At 39.8% G+C, this 19401-nt stretch overlaps 1 protein-coding gene across 1 annotated transcript; it reads right to left on the bottom strand.

Moving 5' to 3' along the window:
• Positions 1-6554: 6554 nt before the first annotated feature.
• Positions 6555-17059, bottom strand: SUMO1 (small ubiquitin like modifier 1). Its single transcript, XM_054830268.1, has 5 exons — positions 16904-17059; positions 11685-11759; positions 10339-10416; positions 8380-8451; positions 6555-7429 (listed from the first exon to the last, which is right to left on the bottom strand). Exons 1-5 carry the CDS (start codon positions 16913-16915, stop codon positions 7361-7363), a joined length of 306 nt encoding a protein of 101 aa, XP_054686243.1. The 5' UTR covers positions 16916-17059; the 3' UTR covers positions 6555-7360.
• Positions 17060-19401: the final 2342 nt, after the last annotated feature.

Raw genomic sequence — 19401 nt, 5'->3', positions numbered from 1 at the left:
AAGTCATTAAATTCAGTTTTTCAACCAATTGTACCTAGCTTACAGTGAGTTCATGAAGATGATATTCTACACTTTCCATACAGCACCAAAGCCACTACTAAGCATTTTCCCTGACAAAAACCTCAGCATGGTTACAATTACATGGTTAAAAAGATCTCATAGCAATGTAGGTCATTCCTTAATGATACAAGAATTTTCTACTACAAAAAAAATGCAGTAAGGGCACTTTTGCTCTTTACTTCTGCTGACACAGCTTTAGGGGAAAAAAACCCAACCAAATACTTAAGGCAAAGCTCTGGGAAACCCATCAGTATCAAAAACAAGCTCTGGTGTAATATAATTATCACACTTCTATTCACCTTTTGGAATGTTCTGCTTACACAAAACAACACATTCTGACACGATCTCATTGCTTTGCCTCTGTTACACTTTTTCATTAAGAATAGTATTTACTGGGGAGAACAGCGACCTCCTTGGGTGATTTTAAAGAGCTGCAGCCTACCTAGAAATGACTGAACACTTTGGAGGGTATCCCCTGGTCACAGGTATTTGTAAGAACCAGATTTGTAGAAGTAGCACCTTTTAATTATATGGTTGAAAAGAAAGGACAAATCTGACTTAGAATGCATTTTTCGAGATTAGTGCCATGCCCTGCTTAACTTTATTTCAGGAAAAGCAAGTAGACATTCAACTCTAGCTGCTGGACTAAGAACCAAGTTAGTTTGGAAGTTATCTTAAACAGCATTCAGCGAAGCAGAAGACCTCTGTTTGATTGTCCTTAACTTCCCACTCCCAAAATAAGGAGAATATTCCTTTGCTTCATGAACCTTCTTGACTTTCTTTCATGCTTCTTACTCTCAGTGTGAATCCTCCTGCAAAAATAGCCTATTTTGACCACCATTCTGTTCACATTAAATCTCAGCCAAGGCTTTCCATTGCCTCCTTGCTTGTTGCATAGTCTGGGTTCTTGTTCTGGGTTTGTGTTCTTAGTCCACAAGGATGCATTCCAATTTTTTTTTTTCCAGCTCTTGTTCTCTGGACTTTCCTAGCTGTCCCCGTGCCCTCCTCCATCCCTTGTCTCCACATCTTTGTTTCATGTAAACCACATACTGGTATCCCATAGTCCTCATGTCCTCCTCAAAAGCACACATGTAAAAATTATAATTCAGGTTTTCACCCCCTTACAGATAGTGTGAAGGAAAGTAGGCACTGTTTTTTTCCCCTAATATTAATTTGCAGACTCAGATATATGCTAAGTATCACTAACCAGCACCTGATCTCTCTTTATTCTAATTTCTCTCCACTTCAGCAATCTGCTTAGCTCTTTTGGCTAGAACCTGCTCTTCTTCTGGCAAGAGTGTTCAGCAAACCCAAGGTTGCTATAGCAATTAATAATAATTTATGGTTTAGTTTACAGAAACTAGAAGAGTGGAGGTGCCAGGAGGAGGAGGCAGGAAAGAAGTCACAATTAGAGAAAGCAGTGCAAGAACTTATTTGGCAGCAGCAGGAGGATTATCACAGAAAGCTTCTGCAGTTCTAGAACAAGAGACAGCTAGAGGAACAAGAAGGAGCAGGTATTCTATAGAAAGGTTAATGCTTACTTTAGCTGCAGATAATTCACCTGAATGGTTGACTTCTGGTGAAGATACAGACTTGTGTCTGCCTGTGTGTCTGCCATGGAATTCCCATGACACTAAGTCCCAAATTTACAGTACCTCAGCAGCTCCTCCTCTATTAAATAGATATAGTAACAACAGTCCTCTCTTCCACAGTCCCTGCACCCTCAAGAAGAGAAATTCCATAGCCTAGCTAGGATGCAACTGTGCAAGCTGCTAGCAATAACAACATTCATGCTACATCTGTTAATTTCTTAATGTTTTCATTACATATCTTCTCTGAAAGCCTGAGTCCCAGTAGCTACACAGCAGAAAAAAGTATTCTACTTCTAACAAACAGTTGCAGAGGAAGGCTTGAAAACCTAAATCCCAAGCAGATTTTAAAAAATCCAATTACAATGTAAGACAAACTCATGTGCTTGAGACAATATTGAGTACTTGTAATGTCAGTATTATAACAGTATTTTCTTTCTATGTGTAATTGATGAAAAAACATTTCCTAAATAGGAAGTATGTGAGCAACTAATTGTTGGTGATCTGTTTCTAAGAGGCAGAAAAACGCAGACAGAAAGAAGGAGCAATGTGGTTAGAAGAGGAATGCCAGCAGCCGGTGGAGATGGCAGAAGAATGCCTGATGTATGAAAGAAGAAACTGGGACAAGACAAGATATGAGGCTGAGGAGCAGATGAAGAAAGAGGAAGACGCTAGACCAGCTCTAGAGGAAGACAAAACACAAGCACAGCTTTTAATCAGGTGGGTAGCTATTAATCAGAGAGTGAAATTATTACTGAGAAAAAAAACCCTCTTTACATCTAGTGCCGGGCTATAGAAAAATACTTCCATGGTCAGGAGTTCTATCAGTGCAGTTAACATTGAAAAGCAGCATTGGTACCTCAGGAATTAGTTAAGCTGTCTTCAATTCAAACTCCAAGTTTGCAGTTCTTTCGCTATTTAACTAGTTTTCGAACATTTCTCCACATTCCATCAGCAATTCATGTACATTTTATCTCTATTTTTGTTTTAGAGTTTATAACATTCATTTACACTACAGAGAAAAGCCCATCTAATTTCCCTGCACATCTGAAACTATGATTACCTTTATGCAGACCATCAGAGCAGACTCCATCATAGCACACTTCCAGAACTCACTCCTACCACAGGAACTGAGAGTCTGCATACCACATACTAAAACACTGCAAATAGCGTAACAGGCCTTCTTAAGGGAAGCCTAAATCAATTTCTCAGCCAGGAAACACTCCCAGGGGTAAGAGGATACACGGTAACTACAGCTGAGCAGTAATAACTATCTCCTGCTTGCTCTAGTCATACTGGCCCACAAGAAGGCATTACCATAGGCCAACATTTTCTTCCCCAGCCCATTCCAAATCTTGCTCAAAGCCAACTCCTGGAAGAAATCCAGTCTCCTGTCCATGCTCAGTGCCTCAGAAGGCACTCTCTGCACTGTGGCAAAGTCAAAGAAACTGCCAGGGAACCAGCAACAAGTTCACCAAGTGTGTAGGTTTCAAGTCAAAGCACCGGCTTTCTAACCCAAAGAGGAATTTGTGTTTGTGATCTGTTTTATTAACACTGTTTGCAGGCAAAGAGCAGATCTGGAATGACCTCTGCAGTTCCAACGAGCACTAATAGAAGCTACTGGACTAGAACACACCCAAGGTGTTCCTTGTCCATATGTGTTTTCTTATTTTCAGCTGCTTGAAAAGCTAGGCCTGAAAAACATACAAGAAAATAAATATATGTTTGGTGCCAAGAACAGGTCGTAGCCATGAGCTCTTTCAGTTCCAGTCTAATTCAAGGTTCCAACCTGATTCAAGCGAGGAATAACGTTCCTTTGCAGGATAGGTGCTACTGTCATTCACAAATCTCTTTTCCCAGATTGCATCAGTAGTCTGTGTATACATCCTATTGATAGCAAGTAAAAGCATTCATGTTTTATCAGCCAGCAGAAATTAATCCGGACACTCTTGAGGTGCCAGAATACATTTATCCTCATCCCAGCTTCTTTGGTCTGTTTTGTGTTAGAACAGAAAAGGTAAGATGACCTCAGTTCTGACTTTGGAGAAATCCTCCAAACCAATAAATTGCAATAAATATGCTACTGTTTTAAGAAAAGGCTAGATTTCAGCATCAACAATAAGACAACAGAGAAACTATAGCAAGATAAGAACTTTTCTTCCTTGTAAATCAGGTTCATCTTATTTTCTCCTTCTCTAATATTATCTAACATAAATGTAACATTTGCAGATTCAATTCATATTGCAGTTCCTGTAGAGTCTCCTATAGAGAAGAATAATCAATTTTTGCAGTCTCTAAATAGAAGCTGAACTTCATTAAATTAAATATGCATTAAGTACTGCTTCCAAAAGCAAAAAAACCAGTTTACTTCCAACTTACGCAATTCCTACAGTTCTCTGTGTGGTGTCTCATAGGCTGATCTTCTCATTTAAGAAAACTTACCTGAACAGCAGTAATTCAAAAGTGCATACAGAAGATGCGTGGGTCAGCAGAGATATTTTAGCATTGTATTCTTAAAAAATAATTTCCATTTAAAGTAGGAAAAGTAAAAACTAGTATACAGTTGCAGTGCTTCTAAAACAATACACGGTTAGTCAAAGTTTGTGGCAGATTTTAAGTTTTAGCATTCTCTGACATCCTAACTGAAGTCCAAATCCTGCCAACATTTACACGTTTAACTTCAGAAAGTCTCATTTTATCAAATTGATCATATAGAAATTTTTATACTTAAGAGAATACACAAATCCTTTAAACATAACAGCTTTAAGAAAACCTGTTGAGACTGATAGTTTTGTAAAGTGCTTATCAATACACCTTTTATACACCACCATAGTGAATATTAAATATTTTAATTTCACAATTAGAAAGAAACTATTAGCTTCTGTCTTCTACTGCATAACTGATTCAATGAAGACAGTTTCATTCTCCCACCACCACCACCTTTTTTTTTTTTAAACACTTAAAACTACCCATCAACAGCTGAACCCAGTTCTAATATACAGGTAAGCATGTAAACAAAGACAACAAAAATGCAAAAGGAAAAAAAGATTCTTTTCTGGTTTTCTCCAGCATATGAAGGCCAGTCTGACTTCCAGTAATGTGCTTCAAAGCTATGAATACTTTAGAAATTCCACTCCATACCATGTTTTCAGCAAGAAATTTTTTGAGAAGTATTAGTTCTTCCAGAGAAATGAAGAAAATGCAAGTCCCTCTACTCTTTGACTTCAAAATTCAGGTTTTATTTCAATGTACAACTTCCAAGAATGAACTTCCTTAAAAAGAGTACTAGTGCATCTGTGTAGCATGTGTATCTTCTCATTTTACATGAGGCTCTCAATACTAATCTTTGAGGCAGAGTACAGTTTTCCGGTTATTTCTGTTCCATCAAGTTATAAGAGTACAGACATTGCTTTAGACTAGCAGCTCCGCTGAGGCACTAGCTCTTTGAGGCTTCACAACAAGCCTGAGAAAGAGGTCAGATCAGTTTGTCACTGGTACCATATCCACTTTACAAAGAGATATATTTTAGGACAAGGTTACACAATAGAAAGAAATCTTCGCCTTGAGCTTCATCCTACTGAAGCTGAAGCTGCATTCTGCAGGAAACCCTCCTCCATAGTCTCAAGAGAACTAAATGCAGTGCTTCATCTAGAAAGCTGATATAAATGAGCATATAAAACAGATTTGGAAGATGAAAATGAACAGTAAGAAGCAAAGAAGGTTGGTGCAGCAACTAGAATATTAGCATCAAACCAAACCCAGGGGATCTGGATTCTGTTCTCAGCTCCACTTTCAGAGTGACCTGAGTAAACTACCATCCCCTGTGCCTCAGTTCCTAATTTACAGAAGAGGGATAATGGGAATTTGTCTACTAACAAGAGCATTATACAAAATTAAATTAGAAGATGATCTGATAATAATCACAAGGCTGTTTTATTTCTGGTATTCTGAAGCAGATATATTTAGTATTCTAAAAAAGCAATTGGAGATAAGTGCAAAGAAGCCACGTTGTTCTACATCACCGTAGCAATCCCTTCTCCCCCTAAGAACTGAATTACATAGACTACTTCAAGAAAACCCCATATTCTGGCATCTTGTAAACAAAAAAATTAATCTTTTAAAAATTGCTTAGTGCAACTATGTGTACAAAAGTATTACTAAATCAGCAACAGGACACAACCCACAAACATGAAAGAAAATGCATTTCTAGCTTTACAGCAAGTGCCATAAAAACTAATCATTCAAAATCTGCAATTTCTTCCAAGTATGCCAGCGCTAAAAGGTGTCTTTAAATGAAGTTGGCATTCATAGTGAAATTGATTTACCAAACCAACTCAGAAACAAGTCCTATTATCTGCAGAAAAGCTGAAGCAGAGACAGTGCAGAAATTTTCTCCACACTACCCTGCTCATAACCTCCCATCTGAGCTTTCATATCCAGTAACATGTTCTCAAACTGACCATTTAGAACCTACAATTAGCTAGAACATGAAGTGGACCCTCATAATGATGCCTGATGAACTATGACACTTCCATGTCATCCATTGTAGAGAGATTACTTAATGGTACCATGATCATATGAAATGTAGACATTAAAAACCATCTTCATATTTCCTTCCAAGTTGCATTTTCAGTTTAACTTTTGTGCATGAAGAAGCTGTATGTAACTGTATGTGAATATTCTCTAACAAGAAAAGAAACTGCTAGTAGTCTAAAATAGTCAGCTGCAAATGAAGCAGATCAAGTATTTTACTAGGGCAAGTAGAAAAAAGTAGGTTTTTTAAGAAGAGGTGTATTTACAGAGCACACTTTTTTTCTGGCTTCAATATACAGTTACTGGAAAAGCATGCCCTAACTTTTTATGATTTTGCTCATTTCCAAACATTTGAAAAGAAAATGCAAGTTGTTTATAAAATTGTTTTTCTTGTTTATTTTAAATGAAGCTGGTACAGACAATGTCCATTCAAAACCCACGTCCCAGGCCAAAAGGTACAAACAAGAGTGTCAAAGTAACACCAGTTGTCTGCTGTGAACATTCTTGCATGAATACCTGCGTGTACTAATAGCTATATGAAGTTAAAATGCTTCTGGGCTCTTCTGGCAAGATTTAAGAATCATAAGGGTTTTCAATTTCATGTCTTCAGCAAAGCCATCTCTGGAGCAAGGTACAGATGACAACAGTTCTAGCTTTTCCATTTCCAACTTGGTAATCTTCTTCGCTGGGCCATCAGCACAATTTAAGCAAAATAGCTCTGAGTTATGGATACACAATTTCTCCACAGTTTAGTTCTCTGAAAAACTTCATCTCGCACTGAAAGTTATAGTCCAGGAGTGAAACAGTCACACATCAAAACTTCAGGGCAGATATGGAAGTCATTAAGAACACTCGCCCACCTGGCAGATCATACAACCTTCGTGCCTGAAATGCACGAACCTAGTGAACATACAAATGCATGTGTGTACGTGTATTTCTAAAGGGAAGGGTAGAAGGGAAGAGAGGAGCGGGGCTGCAGCTGGATCACAAAAGTTCAGCACAATGAAAACAGAAACAATAGTGTATAATGAGCACGAGAATTCAAGATACCAGACGCTTGAAAATAAATTCCCAGAGATGGGGTGCCAGTTTCAATTCAGTGTTGAACACCACATTACAAAAGAACTATTATTTAAAAATAAAAAAGGATTAAGGGAAAAGAAAACGAACAGAAGGATCTAAACTGTTGAGTGACCCCCCGTCTGTTCCTGATAAACTTCAATCACATCTTCCTCCTCCATCCCCAGCTGTGAGAACAGAGAAAAACAGCATATAATTGTTATAATCTGGTGTATGAATTCAGAGCACATCCTACACAAGTTATACAATGGTTTGTTCCTCTGTTCCATCATAATTAATCAAAGGGGTGAAAAAATTTCAGTCATCTCACTAGCCAACACTCATGATTTTTAGTCCTTTTCCTTCAAGTCTTATACATCTCAGTCAAAGCAAAAGCCTTATCAGTGCAGTCTAAATTCACTTGTGGAGCAGTACACATCAGCCTGGAATCTGCTAGCTTTACCTTTCTCTACATCACTGCTTGGGCAACAGATGCACAGGAACATAGCCACCAACAAAGGCACCAGCTGTACCGCCATGTGAATTATAGATAGCACACTACTAGCTCACAATACAGCTAAGACCTACAGCTTGCAACTCAAAGCCTGTTTACAACTGTTCTCCCAAAGAGGGTAACTTGTTCAATTTCACAGTACACAAGTTGGCCTGATTTTTCAGAAGGTCATTATTAGAAGTGTTTCTTCCTACTTTACCATAACAATCAGTGGAAGTCACTGGGACAGCAGAAGTAACCTGTTTTCTGTTTATTTATACTTTCACCTAATAAATGTGAATTAAATACATATTTATTCTAAAGTCACACTGGAGTTCTAGCTCAACAACTGGAAAGTTCCCTTAAACTTTTTTCCTCTCTGGTAAGCAGTGACTACACCCTCCCTTCTGAGACAACATCACACGTGAAGGTCCAATCATTCTCTTTCTGAACTGCATACTGGCCTTATTAAAGATTCTAGTTAGACAAATATAGTCAGACTATATTTGACTATCATCCAAGAAGTTGGCTATATTTAAAGAGAGATTAACCAGAATGAAGGTATATCAGAACAGAGAAACTAACCAATTTGGTATTTAGTTTCTCCACTGAACTATGTAACACTTTTTCTAGAAAGAAACTCACCTCCTTGGGGGTATGATTATCAGTAATTCTCTGACCCTCGAAGAGGAACCTGAGTGAATTCATTGGAACACCCTAAAAAAGAGAAACAGATATACAAGAAAAACAAAAGCTTACTGAAACTTGTACAGATCTACAAGAAAAACATTTTTAATAAAAACAACGCATGTGTTGAAAGTCAAAAAAGAAAGTGTTAGTTCCTGTTACACAGGGAGCTCAGCTATTCTGTTGCAGCCACATAGACTACAGAGAAGTGACTCAAGAAGCATGATGGTGCTGAAATGCATGTTTATTCCAAAGTCTCACTGGAGTTTTAGCTCAACAACTTAGAAGTTTCCTTAGCTTTTTCCTTGTCTTTTTTTATTTATAAATAAAGTACTGACTACACCCTTCCTTCCAAGACAACACTACACATGAAGGTCCTGCCTTTTTCTGAACTGCATATCAGCCTTATTAAAGATCCAAAGACAACAGGAGGAACATGACGTTTACTTCATTAACTCCTAACCCTTACTTTCCCAATCTTATATCATCATAGTAAGGAATAGCAACCTTTATTGTTATCAGTTCTGCAAAAGCTCTACACACAGCAGAGCTGAGGGGGAGAGAAAGGAACACCATTCAAACAGGGAGAAAGTTGCAGTATGTCTATTGTACAGTGTGCCTCTGTTACAGCAGAACTTCATACTTCACCTCAATAGATGAGGCAAACACCTCATTTTTCTTCTCTTTCAAGTTATGAGCAAAACAAACAAGTGGAATGTGACCTGCTTTGTGCATTAATCAGATCTCAAATATTGCCTGCAAATAACCAGGTAGAACAATTCACAGGAAAAAACAGCTCTTCACACTGTTCCAACAATCCCTCTGGACAACTTGGAAGAAATGTTCACAGTCCCTTTACCAGAAAAAGGCTACTTGACACCAGAAACAGTCTTGACTAATGCTGAAGGAAATCAGACTCTCCAGAATTCAGCCCAGGAAATAGATATAGCTGTGTTCACTCAAACAATTATTTCTTTCTTAAAAAAAGAATTCCACACACATGCATTTTCAGTCAATCAGTAAGACTGCTGCATGAATTATTTCCAAGATATTATTTTAAAATTTCAAGTTTGTCATATGAATCACAATTTTAATCATTTGGATTGGGCTACAAACATATCTGGTGTTTGATCTTTTCTTTCCTCCTACTCCAGAAGGATAGCAAAAAAGAACACATTCTATAAAAGAACACTTCAATTGATCAGTTCAACTTGTCTCAAGATATTAAGAAAAAACCCCAAAGTATTTCTTATGATTATATCTCCTGAAGTGAACTCCAACACAGATACTCAAGAAAAGGCCACACAAGGCATCTATCCCCAAAGCTGGGGGTAAACTAGGCCAGGGCTTCTGGAAATAGCAGCAGTGAATCAACAATATCTGCCACAGAATCTGGAAATGAAAATATATTTTTGTTCTGGAGCAGCAGTTACTATTTACCTACATCCACAATTAATGTTGCAGATTTCTTTAACTTAGGACATAATAGCTAGTGTTAACGGATTACCATATTAATGGCTGTAACAATGCCTAAGGCTGCTCTCATCCTAAAGCTGCAGTATTGTACAGCTTTGAAGGTGTTTCTCTTGGAGACAGGAGATTTGACAGAAACTATGTATGCATGCTTGGACATTTTAAAAGGTAACTTCTGTGTCTTCTGAGCAACCACTATGTATTTTCAAACAGTAATTTTAACTTACTACAAAATTCACAACTCTCAAATAGAAATACCTTTACTTGTCAAAAGAAATGAGGAAATCCGTTATATTTGTACTGTCAGATACCCGTCCTGCTGGTAACTAGACAGAAGCTTGATTGTCTCAACAAATGTCTTTATTTGAAAGAACAGTGAGAACAGTAAAGCTAAAGTGTTTGGCTTTATTTTATTTTTAAAGAGAGTGCCATTGTTTCACAAACCTGTCTTTGACAGTATGATTCTTTGAGTTTCTTGAGGTGTGTTGTCATTTTCACCTTGAAGTGAATTTCACTGCTGTCCTAAGAACAGGAAAGAGAAAAGTTACTCTCTTTGTAGTAACTACTTACTTTATCAATGCTAATTTTAAGACTTTCATTAAGAAAAACTTACATAAAACTAACACGGAATCCAGTTATCTATCACCATGCATACTCTGGTGCATCATAACATGAACCTCCAGGGTGATTTATCAGTCACTAAATTCATCATGCACTTCCATAGGAAGCTCTATTTTAAAACAGATAGCACAGTATAGCCTTAGGCTCACTACGAAAGTTTTGGATTTAAAAGTACTAAACCCCATACATGGTTTAGTCTGTGCTTCCATCTTTACCCAGCTGATGTACATATGAAATACAAACATACATATGGCAGGAGACTTCTGCTCTAAGATTCCAAAAGAGACAAGTTAAAGCTTGCATTTCAAAATATATACAAAACCTTGTTCAATTAGAGTAATTATCTAGAAGTTAGGATACTGGCAGACTTGGCAACACAACACTAACCTAAGGAGAAATCTTGGGTCTCGTTACCCCTACCAGCCATAAGATATGAATAACTATAACTGTCAAAATGGCTACAGATAAAACTGACTGCAAGAGGTTCTATGCAAAAAGCATGAGGGTCACACTTAGCCTGACTGTGTTCTTATCACTGCCAATTAAATCAGCAAGAGGTAAGTTAGTTTGTGTTAGTGCTACTTTAAGTCATCCATCTCCAGTCAATAGCACAGCAATTGCGCTAATACTCCCACAAAGAATACTGAGTTAAGTCATATGAGCTAGGGGTTCTTTACACAGAAGGACTTCTGTTCAAGAAGTATCTTGACATTCACATTCCAATACAACTTGAATTCAGGCTTATAATCCACCATTCACAACTACCAACATACCAGCCAACAGAATCCCCTTCCTAGCCCTGTCCAAGAAAGTTGACCTAATGCTTAGTGTACTACATTAACTCTGAAGACCTGAATTTATTGATTTTGCCACATATTTAATTCATATCCTTGGATAAATTAATCCCTCAATGCATCAGGTCCCCTAGTTGTAAGATGGGGAGATCACACTGACCAAATCCTGAGTCATAAAGATAAATCACTCAAGCTTTTTAAAAAAAACACACACCAGAGAGTATACTAACACACATTGGCAATTGGTAAGTAGTTTATGGCAGGGGAAGATCCACATTGAAGAACTAAAAGTATCAACTTGCATTTGTTCATTTCTACAATACAAAAACCTCACACCTCCACCAAATGTCAACAAGTAATTATTAAAATACTCACCTGCCCAATGACTTTGAGTTTAATGTATTCCCCTTCTTTCTTATCTCCTAAGTCCTCAGCTGAAGGTTTCGCTTCCTATAAGAAAAACATTTAAAAATTCTGATCAGTTCAACACTTTATTTTCACTGGACAGTATGATAGCTGTCATCCTCCTTATTACATGAAATCAGACTATCCAAGGCACCTTATTTCTTCCTTTCTGTGTGTGAAAATAATAGCTACACAGTATCATGAAAGGCTGTCTGTGAAGTATAATTAATGACAGAAGAGAAACACTGTGAAGAACATAAGAGATGAGAGAAGGATCATTTGGAAATAGATGACAGATGCAAAAATTAGAAGTATGATTTTATACCACTAATTCCTAGTCAACAGACTGCAAAAAATACAGGAAGTGTACTAAGAAGCTCAGATATTTGACAAAAAAAAGAACATCATGAGGAGAGTAAACGGAAAGCACTTGTGACAACTTATCAGTGTAAAGAGTGAACCGTGCAAACATTTTTCAGTCTATTGCATCAACAGTAGTCACTACTTTCAAAAGGATGGTCAGCCACGTTATTTTCTATGACAACAAAACAACATCAAGTAACAGCTTCCTTCTAGCATATTTAGGACCACAATTCTTAAAAGTTGCAGTTATAAGAACTATAGTGCTTTGATATCTTTCCAAGATAAGAATTAATTGTACAGACAAGTTCGATTCAACAACTTGAGCACTAAAACTCATCAAAAGGGTTTAAGTGTTATGTTCTACAAGACATGAATTAAGGACATAAAAGTTTTCATGTTGGCTGCTGACAGATAAGTGAGAGATCAGGTACTATTAACCCCATCGCTCGCCTGTCACTACATATTCTGGATCAGGACTTTAGTTATGTTCCACTGCAGCACAAAGGTATTTTACACAGATGCTGCCTCAGGTCCAGATAGTGCCCGATGAAGAAATCTTCCCAAGTAGTCATAAACAAGGATACCCTGCTGATGTTTCAAATCTTCCTTTTATATTTTATTGCCTAACACAGTAGACAAAATAAGCAAAACATGTACAGGTGCCTACCACATATGTTTTCCCAGCCCTAAAGGGACTTTTTGCTGAGTGTACAGAAATATCCTTTGTATGGTTGGACTTGAACTTTGGGATCAAGCGCCAAAAAACACATACTAACCTTCTGTATTAAGTCCATACAGATAGGTCTCTATCTCCAGATTAAAATGGCAGACAAGCCTTTTCAAGCATTTTTTTCTTCCTTAAAGAGGTTAAACAAGCACAATTTCTTTGAATGTTAAAAGTTCAGGGAAGGACAGAGGGGAAAGTCTGCAAACATCTTCCCTGTGTACCAGTCTCAGTCTGGAGGAAAGAAAGAGAGAGGAAGTGCTCTTTGTATCGGTTTGACTCACTGCCTCAAGCCAGATCCATTCAGTTTGTGATGACAAAAAGTATGAGCCAGAGACTCCACCTAGTTTGAATACTTTTCTTAAATACCCACCTGGGCACAACCTGGACTGCTGGGACTGATTCATCACCTTTCAAGCTCAAACCCAAAAACTGACCCCAAGGTTTCAAGAAACTAGACATTTACCCTCAGGTCTCCAAGCAAGTCACTTCTGAAGCGTGAAAGAAGTCTTCACTGGTAACACAGTCACAACTGTGCTCCCCACCAAAGTTTTTCCTTTCTAACATAAATGAACTCTAACTTCACAGGACTACTGGGAGAAATAAAAATACACTGGTTTTCACTCCTGACTAAAAAAAGAAAACCAAGAACCTGTGACTTGTTCCGATAACTTGCACAAACAGGATTTTTATTGTCTGTATGCAGGATGACTAACCTCTAGGAATCAGAAAGAGATTCAGATCACTACAGATCTGAAGCCTATAACTTCAAAACTATCTCCTGTTTTGCTATCCCTGAAAGAATTTGTAAGAACATCCTGTCCCTTTACATGACATTGCAGGTCAGTCACTGCCTTAGTTTACTTTGCATAAGATCTAAATTGCACAGCAGCACACGATCCCAGCAGTAGAGGCATTTGTAGTAGTTTATATAGTTCTGTGCATTGTAACAGATCTACCTACTTAGCTTTCCAAAACAAACCATCCTGTATAAAGTATGACAAATCATCATTGCTACTATGACAGTGCCTCTGGCCAGTATGAGTGGGAAGAAATGATTCATAAGATGTTCAATTCCTACCCTCAGGGAAAGAGGGCTCTTGTACTAAAAATGAATAGGGGAAGCAGCAGCAGAGGGAACTGGAGTCTTGAAACATCATACCATGAAGATGCTTGTTTAAAGCCCCAATAACCTCTTACCCACAAAATAAGAGCAAACAGAGCTGTAGTTTCAGGAAAAGAGAAATAAGATCAAATCAATGTCGACAATGCCAATAACTGAAGCTTAAAAAAAAATTTGTAAATCAGAACACAAGACCCTGCAAGTCTGAAACAGCTTCCTGCATTTTGTCAGTGAACTATACTGCCATTCAACACCAAATGGTAAAGCCAACACAAAAACACTTAAGAACAAAGAAAGCAAGGAGACTGCAAAGTTACTAAACTACAAGCATTCACTAACAGAATCCTGGATCAGCAATCTGCAAGCGAGCCTCCAGACTTTTGCTTTCACTGTGAAAAGAACTGGTGTTTAGGGTATCTCATGAAACAGCACAAAAAAACCTACTATACAAACAGAAGAGGAATACCACAACACTCCAAGTTCTAATCTTTTATTAGATGCCTAAAGTTTTAAAGGCTTCATTCCACAGTTCTCCTAAATAGCACAAAATGAGGCTTCTAGCACTGTCTCACATTTATATATCAACACTAAATTCATCACCATAAAAAGCAACCAAGGTTTCTAGGATGAAACACACTGGTATCGCTATCACAACTAACAAAACCACAAAACAAACATTGTAAGGCAGTATATTGCAAATGTCCTCCTCCAATTTTCTGAAGTGCTCAAACTTCAATGCCCAAGCCTAAAAAACCACTATACTCAGCACACTTTAGATTATTTTTTTAAAAAAATAACAAAATTACTAGAGGAATAGGACTATGCCACACTTCCTAACACAGCAAATAAGCTCTTACATTTGTTATAGTAGTGGAAAAATGCATATGAACTATAGCATTCTTTACTAGTAGTACATGAACAAATAACACCACCAGCATCTAGATTCAATTAAAGCAAAACCAGTCTGAGGTCCTTGAAGAGAGGGGGAAAATGATTCCTTTTGTTTCTGCTTAGATCTCACCAAGCAGCCATGTGTTTTTTGAAATCTGCCCTTCTTGCAAGTATTTTTACTTATGATAAGTTAATTTCTTATTGGAAATAAAGTAACTAAATCAAGTATGCTTCTTTATTTATACTAAAAAGACGAAATTATCATAACTGGTGACAAATTGTGTCCTCTTAATCCCAGGACCAAAAAAAAGACACTGTAAACAATCCACAATTTTGGGTAATCCAATTATTCCTGTAGGACTGATAAACAGAGGAATGAGATCTACAGTGCTGCATTACCATACATTACACTGTTAATTAAGTATCTGTTTAGCTTTTGTTGCACAGTCCCCCCAGAAGTAAATGACACAACATACAACAATGTTTGGCTTATCTATTAAAAAAATAATCAAGGTCTTTTTTCAAAGACCTTTAAGATATGTATCCAAAAAAGGTTATCACATACAATTAATTTTACACACTTCAAGCAGTCCCAAGGAACAAACATGTATGTGTTTTAGCAGAACTTGCCTGGAGAAGGAATTACCTAATGGAAGCTGCTATGTGTTAAAACATGCCTTGGTTCACAAACGCAGACAGCTACAGAGCAGGTCACGTGCAGATCAGTCTACAGAATCTAGTTCAGAGTTTGCCTTTCTGTGCAGCCACTTTCACATATTTTACTACACTGGGAACGTGTCCTAATGGGTGCCAGCAATAGTTGTGCTCCTGGCTGCACTCTCACAGGCAGAGATAGGCAGCAGCACCATCCTCACCAGTAGAGTTGCTTTGTGCTTGAAAGTCGGGGGCGGGGAGGAAGACTTACCAACCAGCACATACAGCAATGGTTTCTATTCACGGGTCATAATGTATCACAGCTATTCCTCAAAGCAGATGCAGTATATGCTAAGCTTAGCCTTGTCTCTGGATACTTTTAATTTCCTGGCTGGCACTAGTACTATTCTTTATTTCACAACACTGCAAAAAACATTTGTAGATACTGACATTGATTTTTCCAAAGTCAAATCGTCACTACAAAGTTAGAAAACACTGCCATATGAAGGCAATATAAAAAATAAAGCAAAACAGAACACAAATTAAAACCGGAATGCTGTTTTAACTTTCCACCAGCAGGTCACATAGCCTAAAGCAATAGTTGTAAGCAAAGGACTGTATACATGACACGCCAAGCAAGCCAGGAACTTGCAGTACAAGTAACTATTTAAGTCCCCGGTTGAGAAGTCAGAATTGACAGAAACATAACGATGTTCAAGGAGTGAAGGCAGGACAGACTCATGGTGACGGACGGGGTGTTTAATACAGATAAGCAACGCTCAGCCCGGAAAGTCTGGGTTGTTCCCCGCCCGCCCCCCCCCCCCCCTTTGCATTCCTAAGGCAAACAGGACCTGGTAGGTCAAGCCTAACCCGCACAAAGCCTGCTGCGGGGGAAGAGCATCCTACCGCACGCCTGGGAAATGGAAAATGAAAGGAAACAACTGTTGTGCAACACGGCTCACCCCTCGCTGCCCTCCTGAGCTTCCAAGGCCGGGGCTGCCCCGGCGGCGATCCCAGCCCGGGGCCCCGCGGAGTCGCCCCCGCTCCGGCCGGACGCCGGCCCCCGAGTATCCCCCGCCTGGAGCCCGCCCCCGTGTTCCTCGCAAAATACCCTGAGCGAAGGGAAAAGGGGGATTAAAATACCGGGAGGGAGGGGCAGAGTTTGGCCGAGGTTGGAGATTGGCACCCATACACACACACTCCCCGCAGAGAACATTCGCCCAGCGCCTCCCGGGCGGCCGCGGCTCCGCTCGCCCCGGGCCGCCCCTCACAGAGCGCGGGGCCATGCTAGGGCTGCCCCGCGGCAGCGGGGGGGGGGGCCGAAGGCAGCTCCTCCCGCGCCCCCGGGGCCTGCCGTCGCCGTGCCATCCCCCCGCGTCCGGCGGCAGCTCCCCCCCGGGGGCGGCGGCCGGTCGGGGCCGGCGGCGGCCATACCTGGTCAGACATGGCTCGGCCCCGTTGCGTGCGGCAGGCTCGGCTGGGCCGCTGCAGGCGCTCCGCTCCTTTCTCTGCCCGCAGCGCAAACACAGGCCGCGGCGCGGGCGGGATTTCCTGTGCGCCTGAGCTCACTTCCCGCCCGGCGCGGCGCGGCCCGCCGGCTCCTCCCAGCCCGCACCGGGACCCCGGGGCCCCCCGCCCCATAAACCCTGAGGTGCCGCTTCCCCGGGGTCGCCGGCACCAGCCCGTCCCCGGGCAGAGGCGAGGAAAGGCAGCTGGACTGCGGCAGGGAAGGCGGCTCTCCCCAGGCCCCACGGCCAGGCCCGGCACCTGCGAGCGCAGGCGGCCTCCGAAGGCCCGGCTGTAGAAAGGCACCTAATGGCCTGCCCCAAAGAGGAAAAATAGGTGTTTTTCTAAACTCTGCTAGTTATAGGCAGTTTAACGATTGAAACTATGGGTCTGTATGGCCGTGTTGTCCTGCCCCAGAGGAGCGAGGCCGAGTCACATAACCCTTCCAACAAAAAGGTCACACTCATTACACCTAACTGTAACGACTTGCTAAGGTTTTTGCTAAAAGAGAGATTTAACAACCAAATTCACTGTTCTATTTACACATAGTTTGCACTTTCTGATCATTGTAACTATGCAAGTAACAGCATCTGCATGTATTAAGCAAATTTGCACTGACACAGTTGCATTTGCACAACCTTCTAGCGATACACCGTACCAGCACAGAACAGATGCCCAGCTTTACATCAGCACAGCTATTTAGAAGTTTGCACAAGACAACACCTACACCTTAAAAAGATTACTTTTAGACTGCAAGCTGTTTGGACTGCAGCATGTAGTACTAACATCCCTCTACAACAACTAAGGCAACTCCTGTCTCACTGCTCGGCATCGCACGTGCTTGGCTCTAAGTGGCCAGTAAGTAGAAAAAGCACATTTGAGTACCATAAAAGAACACCATTACTGTAAAATAAATGGATCAACAGAAGTCAGCCCCACTGAGGAAATTCTTATCTGGATGCTACTAGATAAGTTTTTAACTTTACCAGCTACCTTTCCGGGAGGGTAAGAAACCTCTCCGGGCAGAGGACATCCACCAACACAGTCTGTAATGCTCCACTTACCACGTTCCTTTGTAATAACACCAAACACCAAAGCAACTGCCCTCCATGCCTGCGCTGCTGCATTTCGCTAACTGAACAGCATGTTACAAACACAGCTACATCAAGGGATGCACTCTCACTAGCCAGCGAAGCTATGCAGTATCTAGACGCATGTGAATTCATTTTAATTGCAACTGTTAAAACAATTCAGAATTAATAAGGGAGAAAAAAAATACTAAAGAGAACCAAAACAGATACTACACAGAGCTACAGAGTTAAGATGACCTTTCTTAGGCAAGGCCTAGCAGGCAGGAGAGCCAAATGTGTTCATACTATGCCAAGTTCACAGCAAGAGCTCATTATGAGCTAAATAACACTACACAAACCACTGAAGTAAGCCATTCAAGAGCTTCACAACTACATATAATACTAACAGAATAGAAAATAACAAATACTTACTCTGTCCTAAACATCACTGCTATTCACAAAGGAAAGCAGTTTGAAGAGCTAGGAGAATAGCCTTATAGTAATAAGGCTAAAATCTCATATTCTAGCATGAAACCTGAGTGTAATTCTTCATTTTACAAATTTTTCCATGCAATCTTTTAATAAAAACTAACACTGACATGAGTCAGAATGAGTCACCTGTCCCTATACATAGCAATAAAAGCATAATTGTTGAAACGTGCACATCCGCATACATACTAAGTAACAATAACACCACCTCTCTTTACTCCCTTCTTACTCAACTAGTTACAGACGTTACCTCCTCAAGGTACAAGCTACATTTATACAGCGCCTACAAAGCTAATCTCTGTTCAGCCCATGAGAACTATGGAGGTCACCAGCAAAACTCACGCTGTTCTTCGACAACCCAAAGTCAACACACAGCACACTTAAAGTTAAAACACAACAACAAAAAAAAAAGTTTTAAAAAGATTAACTATACTTACACAAGCTCCTTCTCACTAAGTCCACACTCATCCCTACTGCAGCCACCATCAAGGTTACTTACCCTAATAATCTCACTTGATTCTCAGGTGTTTTATAACTTCTCTAATTTCCCCATCTGCAACTAATCTCAATCACGTGAAGTCAGTAAAATTCACCTCTGTTCCTTCAAATTGCTGCTAACTTCTCCAAAGCCATATATCCAGGAGCTCAGAGCTGTTAGTGGTTTTTCCCAAAACTATTAGCCTACCTAGTCTGTGCAAAGCCTCATCAGTTTACCAAAAGCAAATTTCTTATAAAACTGGATTTCAATCTAAGAGCCATCTGTAATCTCATAGTGCCAATATATTTGCTTGAAAGCAGTTAGTGCTAGCAAAAAGGATGAATACAGGGTTCTAACTCAGAAAATCAAGTAATATTTACTCTTAGATT

The sequence above is a fragment of the Grus americana genome, chromosome 6 (genome assembly GCF_028858705.1).
Source record: "Grus americana isolate bGruAme1 chromosome 6, bGruAme1.mat, whole genome shotgun sequence".
NCBI classification, from domain to species: domain Eukaryota; kingdom Metazoa; phylum Chordata; class Aves; order Gruiformes; family Gruidae; genus Grus; species Grus americana.
The sequence above is the reverse complement of the archived record's forward strand: the minus strand, read 5'-3'. Positions and strand labels throughout refer to the sequence as shown.